Source organism: Dipodomys spectabilis, unplaced genomic scaffold (assembly GCF_019054845.1).
Source record: "Dipodomys spectabilis isolate Male_0828 unplaced genomic scaffold, ASM1905484v1 ptg000018l, whole genome shotgun sequence".
Taxonomy (NCBI): Eukaryota; Metazoa; Chordata; class Mammalia; order Rodentia; family Heteromyidae; genus Dipodomys; species Dipodomys spectabilis.
In genome coordinates this window covers 1443042-1452881 of record NW_024870695.1, presented here as the reverse complement: position 1 = coordinate 1452881, position 9840 = coordinate 1443042, and the positions used below count along the sequence as shown (strand labels likewise).

General features: G+C 43.2%; 1 protein-coding gene across 1 annotated transcript in view; it reads right to left on the bottom strand.

The window, feature by feature from the left end:
- Positions 1-2491: 2491 nt before the first annotated feature.
- Positions 2492-9840, bottom strand: part of Pafah1b1 (platelet activating factor acetylhydrolase 1b regulatory subunit 1) — a 74272-nt gene continuing 66923 nt past the window's right edge. Inside the window, exons 10-11 of the mRNA XM_042674160.1 lie at positions 9376-9532; positions 2492-6392 (exon numbers count right to left, since the gene is read on the bottom strand). Of these exons, the coding sequence (XP_042530094.1) occupies positions 6319-6392; positions 9376-9532 (231 nt within the window). The 3' untranslated portion in view covers positions 2492-6318. The remainder of the gene's footprint in view (positions 6393-9375; positions 9533-9840) is intronic.

The following is a 9840-nucleotide window of genomic DNA, read 5'->3' as shown; positions in this document are numbered from 1 at the left end:
GGTTTCATTATTATAGCACTTGCTACACCAAGGTTAATGCTGTACACTTGTGCCACAGTTTTACTTCCAGATTTCAAGGGAGGTAAGTCTCATGGACTTTCTGCCCAGGTTGGCTTTGAACTGAAATTCACAGATGTCAGCCTCCTGAGTAAAATTATAATCATAAGCCACCAGTGCCCAGTTTGATTTTCTTAACATGCATGTGACTTCAATTTAAAGTGTAAGTTGGTGATGCAGCTCAGTGGTAGCACTTGCCTACCACAAGACTTTAGATTTGATTCCCAATGCAAGTTAACAAACTTTAAAGACTGCTTCACCTGTCCACTTGCATCCTCAAAGCTGTTCCTATCAGTTAGTGGAGGAATCCTTACATGTCCTGTAGCTGAAGATACCCTGATGTGCCCAGACTACTTCCTCAGCCCCATGTGGGTTCACATCGTCAGGTGGGCAACCTCAAAGGTGAAGCAAAGCACCCCACTAGTAGGGTGAAACTGACTTAAAAGTGGAATCAGAGGGGCTGGGAAAGTGGTACAGTGGTAGAGCGCTTGCCTTGCATGCATGAGGCCCTGGGTTCGATTCCTCAGCACCACATAAGCAAAAAGAAAAAAGCCGGAAGTGGCGCTGTGGCTCAAGTGGTAGAGCACTAGCCTTGAGCTGAAGAGCTGAGGGACAGCGCCCAGGCCCAGAGTTCAGACCCCACAACCGAACCAAAAAAATAAAATGGAATCAGATACATACATACTGTTGAAGGTACAATAAATACTGAGTCACATTGAAAGAGGTGGGCAAGTTTGGGCAGCACTATTCTTGTTTATCCATCACTTGCCCCAACCCCATAATGGCAGAGCAGCAGGGATGCGATGTGGTGAAATGGTAGGCACAAGGATGAGAGGCCATCTTGCAGGTATTTAAAATGCTATCTTGTACTAATTGTCCATGTTCATGGACAGGGCCAGGTGGGAAAGACTGCCATAGGAACACTGATGAATGAACTGTCAGCGGGAAAGGCAGAAAGGACAGATCAAATCACAGCTTATGGGACCCTAGGGTCAAATTTATTAGGTGAAAAGCCGAATACTAAAAGCAGTTCTTGTCAGGCTTGCGCATCTGGAAGGCAGGTTAAAATTGAGAACTGGAGTCAGGCAGTGAACGGCCCATTTTAATTCCAGTACTTGAGAGGCTGAAACAGGATTATGGTTCCCGGTCAGCTAAGGCCAACATCTTTATCTCAACAAATAAAGCTGGATGGGATGGCTCACGCCTATAACCTCAGCCACCTGGGAAGCATACATAGGACCATGGTCCAGCAAGCCCTCCCGGAGAGACTACAGCTCTACTTGAAAAATTAAGCAAATATGGCTTACGTGGCAATAACTTTTAAATAAAGTGTTTCAATGGTCCTAAGGGGGACCAGATGCTGCTGGGTAGGGGACACCTTGAGAACTGTTGCCCTATGAGATTTTGGTACTTGACCAGACTAACAGGGAAAGCAACTGCACCAAGATGCAGTACTTTCCTCTGGAATTCCTTTAATTTCTCTTACCTTCCTCCAGGAACAAAAAAGGCCATGCATCCTGGAGGGACGTGTGGTGTAGTGTGTGCTGTGCACAGGCTTCTTGACTATCACAATAGTGACACTACAGCTAGATCTCTACCCCTCAGGACAGTGGTCAGGCCTCACACCAGGATCTCAATCCTGGATGGGGGGAAAGAGCCCAACAAGTCAACAGCAAAAATGCAAAACACAGGACACTCTGAGCCCAGCTTACCTTCTGGGGAAAGGCATCAGGAAAATAGCTGGGCTGCAAGAAAAGAGCCACTTAACATCTGTAGTTTATACATGAGTTGGAAAGAATGCAGGCTAACCAGGACATGGCAATCACCTGCCCAAATGGGGAGGGAGCCAGGAGTGTCTGGAGAAAGGATGAAAGATGTCTTGTTTTGAAAATAATATACAAGCATCGGGCTGGAAAGGTGGCTCAGTGGTAGAGTGCTTGCCTTGCATGCATGAGGCCCTGGGTTCGATTCCACAGCACTACATAAGCAGAAAAAGCCAGAAGTGGCGTTGTGGCTCAAGTGATAGAACGCTAGCCTTGAGCTGAAGAGCTGAGGGGCATTGCCCAGGCCCAGAGTTCAGACCCCATGGTGGACAAAAAAATTAAAAATAAATAATAAAGCATCTTCATGAATCCAAAGAGGCTCATTCACTAACAGAAGAGGGCAGGCCCTTATCTCTGAGCTCTTTGCGGGGGCTGTCGTAGACCACTGCTGGCTCTAGCTGTAGAGCTACAGCTGTCCAGTAGTTCTGTGCAGGCCCACCAGGCTTCCTCTGAACCAGAGGGAAAAAGACAGGCCACTGCTTGGCACTGTCCTCAAGAAAAGCCTTCCATCAAGACTCTGCTGCTCTGAGATCAACTGAAATCTTGCTCTATGAGGCGTCACTTTCAATCAAGACATGAGCTGTACACAAGATAAAAAAAAAATTCACATCTAGTTTTATAGGCATTTAATAGTTTACCAATTGGTACAATAAGATTTTTAATATGCAGAAAACATGAATAAATTTTGTTTTACACAGTCTGAGAGCAACAAATCTTACTGTAAAACACAAGAGCAGTATTATATACATTCCTTTACTGATTTTTTTTTAATTGTGTCAATAATCTTCAGTGAACTCTTACAATCTGGGAACTGTTTTCTCCAATTACCACCTCTGCAATGTTCATTTGGAATCAGTGCTGGCCTTCATGTCTGTCGGGACTGATGGCTAACTCGAAGATTTGTGTGTTTGTATCTCTAACATCTTCGAAGTGAGCTTTAGAGATGCCTGAAGGATAGTCACGACAAGAAAGCAGCTACTTACATGATAAAGTGGAAAGATAAAAAGGCCAGGCCAGTCCAGTCGTGACTTGTAAATCCAGCTTGCCCTCCTCCCCCCACCCACCCCACTGGAAAGAAAACCCAAAACTTTCCCCACCAATCTTGTACAAATCGCTTCTCTACCAGGAGATTCTTTGCATCATCTAGATGAGCACGTCAGACTTATATACAGCTGGACAGAAAGAGTCATCACTTCAAGTGCCTGTTCCTTCCATTTCAACTTCAGTTGCTTAAGGATTATCAAGCCACCACTGCCAACAAACAAAAATGGTCTTTTGTTTTAGGATAGTTTTTCTTTAAATAAAAAAAAAAAAAAAAGCCTATTTAATGAGTGATATGTGAAAGTTCACATAGAAAAAGAAAGAGGCAAACAGGAGAGCAGGGCACTGACAGTGAGGAAGGAGACTGGGCTTGGTGAGCCTAGAGCCAAAGCTTCCAAAGGACTACTGTGCTCCACAGCCCGGGGCAGCTTGCTAACACTAGTGATTTTGGGTAGTGCTCTGGGGACACCACTGGTCACACCACACAGACAAAACAGGACGGTCTTAGTCTCCTAAAGTGCAAGATGCCATGTCAAAAGCAACTATTCTCCAAGCGATGTGTACACCCATTTCCATGGCTTACGTTCTCAGAACGCAGCTAGGACTTCTTGGGCATATTGTAATTAGGGTGGTGCTGGAATGTGTTTGTACACACACACACACACACACACACACACACACACACTCACATACACACACAGTCAAGAATCATCTGAGGATGCAATTCTACCAGCTTTTTATTTCTTAATGGCCAATTTGATTGAGAAAGTGACAAAGCAGCAATGAACCTCTAAATCAACGAATAAAGTCCTCTACTTACAATCCAAACCAGTAACCTCATCATTGTCCTCATCCCAGGCAAGGCACAGGTTAGACAGCAGACAGAGAGGGAACACAGAAAGAAAGGGCATCAACAGGGCAGGAAACTGCAAATCTGATTCCAGATGGTGGATGGATTGCTCTCCCCCACCCCACTTCACTAGTCAAACAGGGCTCCTTACACATTTGGATCCAGTTGTGGACCATCCCTGAGATTCAATGGCCGCTGCTTCTTAAATGGAGGGTGTTTGGTAACTCATCTAAGCAGCAGGCTGTGGCAATCTCTCAAGCAAGGGTAACTGTACAGAGGAACTATCCTCCCTCATCACTAACAGTCACTTCAAGCTGCAGGGGAAGCAACCCAGTGGAGAGCAGCTTTGTTCCTCCACATTGCTACCATCCCTCTTCTGATTGTTTACATCTGTGAGGGATTTCTAGATGTTGTGGCTTACCCTGAAACGATTCATGTTGCTACATGCTAAAATGGAATTAAAGGACATTTATACATGAACAAATGTTAAGATGCACCATTTCTATGTATTTATATTTCTTGAAATAGGACAGAAAATAGCAGCAAACGAGAACAAAGATATTTTCCATAGCTTTTGGAGAAAAATCTAGTCAGAACAGCCAGAGGGAAAAGACTCCTCAATGTAAGCAGGGTTGCGAGGCAATATTGTCCTGAATATTAACCTACTGAATTTAAGGAACTAGCTTAAGATGTAATTTTTGTCCTCAAAAATAGCCATTACTTCTCAAAAACACTTTCCCTTCCAGAGACAACTCTCAGGAATTACTAAAAACAAACAAGCAAACAAACATAAAGACACAATGTAGACAGTAAGCTGCTTCTAGTTAATAGGTTGCCTATTCTGTGTGTGTATGTACAGGACATTAACTCTCACCCTTTGTCTTTCCCAGGAATCAAATTTCCATTAAATACATAAAAGGGGGCTTAAAAAATTCACATATTACACAAAATGAATAAAATGCTATCCAGAAAAAAAGTATCTTTTGTTAAACTGCCACTGTTATTTCATTGCTTCTGTTAATTTTTCAAATGACTTTCATTAAAAAAAAAAACTGTTGGTTAGCTAAACAATGGAATTCTTTATTAATGAACATAAACGGAATAGTGTTCCAAAAGTCATGGGCAAAAATTCTCTTAAATCTACTTGTAGTAACTCTGGATCAAAATATACACTCTTATTGGGGATGTGTAAAATGCTCCAGGGCTCCATTAGAGGGGACAAAGGAAGTGGCTTTCCTTGGGCTGGAAACACGTCCGTCCCCTCCTCCCCGACTTGTTTTTCAGAAGCATTAGGGTCAAAAAGGGGTTGTTCTAAAGCATGGTACGGTATTCCACAGCAAGATTCATTTTACTTGTATGGTTTTAGAGCTTCTTCAAGAACTCAACACCCGAGAACATGGAGGTTGTGTGTGATAGACACATACAGACATATCCACTTTTAGATAGGCCCATACACTTACAAACATTTCTATATAAACAAAAGGTGAAAAACAGTACATTTTTATGCATACTCCATTAAACCCTGTCTTTTAACTTGTCAAAAGAAACATAGTCGAAGTGTTACCAGATTCACTTTGAAAAACAAACTGCTGTATTTCTCCCACTCCTTTAAAAATGGCAAACATAACCTTTTCAATATTTTTGTCATTATGTAATGCACATTGCACATCCCTAAAAAACATCATAAACAAATAGTGATTTATACCATGACACTCAATGGGAAGATTAAATTCTACTTGGAAGTCACATCACTATACAGTCTAATAGTATGGAGAATACAACTAGAAGCAGATCTAGTGTGGAAAATAGAAGCTTAGACTATGACAGTGTTATTAACCTGTTTACAAAGCATTAAGATCCAAATGGAAGAAATGATTTGCTATTAGCTGCTGAGATTTTTCTTATTGAGATTTACAATCATTTTCTTACATAAATATACCACTATACTTTGCTTGATAGGCCGCCAAAACAAACATATCCTATTGATTTGGCAAATGGGTCATAACAAAAATTCCAATGTGTAATCCCCATTAAATTACATAGATGGTTCTGCAGATTTAGAATTCTTATTATCTAACATCTTTAGATTTATTAAGCACACTTAAGTGATGTTACATAGATACACATTTCAGAAAAAGCCCTAATAACCACCACTTTTCCCCCAAATGAGGCCATCAAGTCAGGCACCAACAGATAGCAGAAAGAAAAACAGGAATTATAATCCAACATAAATGACACTGTCAACTATTCAGTTTAGTGCCCTAGTTCAATTTATTCAACTTCTGCCCTTGTAGGCCTGGTGTGACCAATGCCAGCCCAGGTTTTTAAACCCTATGGTACTTCTAGACAACGTATGTAAATTTACAGTATACAATTTGGATTCACCATGCATGAATACTTTGTGTGTAACATTTAATAAGCTCAATCTACATCCAGAATAATTTACATGAAAGGACAATATTTATTTAAACAGAGCTCAATGGGGGACCATGGTATCATCAGAGTGCATCCAGAGGAAAAAGGGAGGAGGGGCCAAATGAGACTGAATCAACGGCACTCCCACACCTTTACTGTTTGATCTACACTGCCAGTAACCACATAGGGGGCCGTCTTGTGGAAATCTGAAAGAAAAAGAAAAGGCTTGTTTTCAAATCAGATTCAGACAAGTCTAATTTTTTACTGAGTCATAAAATAAGAAGCCAAGTCCACGTGTCAAGAATTTTTGCTGAGCCGGGCGCTGGTGGCTCACGCCTGTAATCCTAGCTACTCAGGAGGCTGAGATCTGAGGATCGCGGTTCAAAGCCAGCCCGGGCAAGAAAGACCGTGAGACTCCTATCTCCAATAAACCACCAGAAAACCGGAAGTGGCGCTGTAGCTCAAGTGGTTGAGCGCTGGCCTTGAGCTGAAGAGCTGAGGGACAGCGCCCAGGCCCAGAGTTCAAGCCCCACGACCGACAAAAAAAAAAAAAAAGAATTTTTGCTGGGTGCTGGTGGCACATGCCTGTAATCCTAGCTACTCAGAAGGCTGAGAGGTGAGCATCATGATTCAAAGCCAGTCTGAGCATACTCTTACCTCTAATTAACCACCAGAAAACTAAAGTAAAGCAGTGGTTCAAAGTGGTGGAGCATTAGCTTTGAGCAAAAAAAGCTCAGAACCATAGCCGGGTGCTGGCGGCTCATGCCTGTAATCCTAGCTACTCAGGAGGCTGAGATCTGGGCTGGGAAGGTGGCTCAGTGGTAGAGCACTTGCCTTGCATGCTCGAGGCCCTGGGTTCGATTCCTCAGCACCACATAAGAAAAAAGCTGGAAGTGGCGCTGTGGCTCAAGTGGTAGAGTGCTAGCCTTGAGCTGAAGAGCTGAGGGACAGCGCCCAGGCCCAGAGTTCAGGCCCCACGACCGGACCCCCCCCCCCCCCCAAAAAAGAAAGGAGGATGAGATCTGAGGATCGCGGTTCAAAGCCAGCCCAGGCAGGAAAGTTCATGAGATTCTTATCTCCAATACCCTCCCTCCCCCCACCCCCCAAAACCCGGAAGTGGTGCTGTGGCTCAAGCGGCAGAGCGCTGGCCTTGAGCTGAAGAGCACAGGGACAGTGCCCAAGCCCAGAGTTCAAGCCCCACGACCGACCAAAAAAAAAAAAAAAAAAAAAAAAGCTCAGAACCAGGACTCGGGCCAAGTTCAAGCCCCATGACCAAAAGAGAAAAAAGAAAAAAAGAATAATGCTTTTTTCAGAGACCAGAACTCAAACTCAGCTTTTGCTGAGTTCACTGGCTAGCAGCTAAATCACACCTCCAACACAGGCAAGATCGGTCTTGAACTTGCAATCCTTCTGCCTCAGTTTCTTAAGTGCTGGGATTATGGTTGAATACCACCATGCAGACAACAATATCCCTACCATGTAGACTAAATATCCATGTTTTGCTATACAACCTATCCACCTTAATAAAAATGCCAAGCCTAAACAATCTTACAATGAGGCTCAAATCTAATAAAAAGGAAAGTCTCAGAGTATCGATTTGATAAATACTTATGCAGGCTTATTACTAATGCTTTACATTTAATCCTTTATTATTCCTAAGATAATGATTAACTCATTTCACTAAAGTTTCCTGACTATATATATATTGTCGATTGTGGGGCTCGAACTCTGGGCCTAGGCACTGTCCCTGAGCTCTTCAGCTCAAGGCTAGCATTCTACCACTTGAGCCACAGCACCACTTCTGATTTTTTGGTGGTTTTTATTGGAGATAAGAGTCTCACAGACTTTCCTGCCCCAGGTGGCTTTGAACCCTGATTCTGAGATCTCAGCCTCCAGAGCAGCTGGGATTACAGATGTGAGCCACTGGCACCCAGCTTCACTGCCAGTTTTTGGGTGATTAATTGGCGATAAGAGTCTCATAGGGACTATTCTGCCCCAGCTGGCTTTGAACTACAACCCTCAGATACCAGCCTCCAGCGTAGCTAGGATTATAGGCATTAGCCACTAGCACTTGTTTGTCAGTTAACTCTAATCTCCAATAAAAACTACTAAAAAAGGGCTGGGAGGGGCTGGGAAGGTAGCTCAGTGGTAGAGTGCTTGCCTTGCATGCATGAGGCCCTGGGTTTGATTTCTCAGCACCACATAAACAGAAAAAGCCAGAAGTGGAGCTATGGCTCAAGTGATACGAGTGTTAGCCTTGGGGCTGGGAAGGTGGCTCAGTGGTAGAGCGCTTGCCTTGCATGCCTGAGGCCCTGGGTTCATTCCTCAGTACCACATAAGCAAAAAGAAAAAAGTCGGAAGAGGCGTTGTGGCTCAAGTGGTAGAGCGCTAGCCTTGAGCAAAGAAGCTCAGGGACAGCACCCAGGCCATGAGTTCAAGCCCTAGGACTGGGCGAACAAAACAAAACAAAAACGAAGACAAAACTACTAAAAGAGCCAGAAGTAGAGCTATGGTCAGTAACAGCGCCCATTCGTTGAATTCAAGCCCCAGGACCAGCGTGCACACACACATCCGGACCCATATCCATATTATAGTGATGACGCCTATTAAACATAATTTCTGGAGTTCCTAGTACATGACAGTAGACACCTGCCAGATGAAAAGGTTTCTGAAGCCGGGCGCTGGTGGCTCACACCTGTAATTCTAGCTACTCAGGAGGCTGAGATCTGAGGATCACGGTTCAAAGCCAGCCCAGGCAGGAAAGTCCGTGAAACTCTTATCTCCAATAAACCACCAGAAAACCGGAAGTGGCACTGTAGCTCAAGTGAAGAGCTGAGGGACAGCACTCAGGCCCAGAGTTCAAGCCCCATGCAGACAAAAAATAAATAAATAAATTGTCATCTTATTGAATACATTTTTTGAGAAATTTACATAGTAGTAGGGAAGAGAAATTACCTTGGTATCCTTTTTAAAATTCCAGTTTTCAAAATCAATGTCTTTATTATGAAGCTAATGAAGGGAAGGAGTAACTGGTAGGAATTCCATGGAGTTTGAACCTGCCTTCTCTATTTTTCCCTGGAATAGCATGGACATTTCTTACCTGGAGAAGTCCCCAATGCTACTTAATACTTCCCTTACAACTGGCTCTCCACACTGTACTTGTTCAGAAACATCAGGATGTATACATACCCAAGGAGGTAACAAAGTGTTCATGCGCATTGAGGGTCTTCATGCATCGCTTATTCTTGTAATCCCATACACGTAAGGTCTTGTCATCAGCACAACTCAAAATAAATTTCCCCCCAGAATGGAACAGAACTCCACGTACCCAGTTATCATGACCCACCTTAAAGACAAAAAGGTACCTGACTTAGCAAACGGGTAAATTAAACAGCATCTATATAATAATATACAATAATGTTATTACAACAAAACCTTTTTTTTTTCTTTTCTTTTCTTAAATTTCATTTCTGGAGTTTAAATTCAGGGTTTTGAGCTTGCTAGACATACATACTACCTGTCCACTTGAGCCATATCCACAGCTTTTTGTTTGAGTTGTTTTTCCAATTCTCCTATTTATGTCACCTGCATGGCTGGGATGACAAGTGTACACCATGTCTAGCTTTCAGGGACTGAGGGTGGGTCTTTCAAACA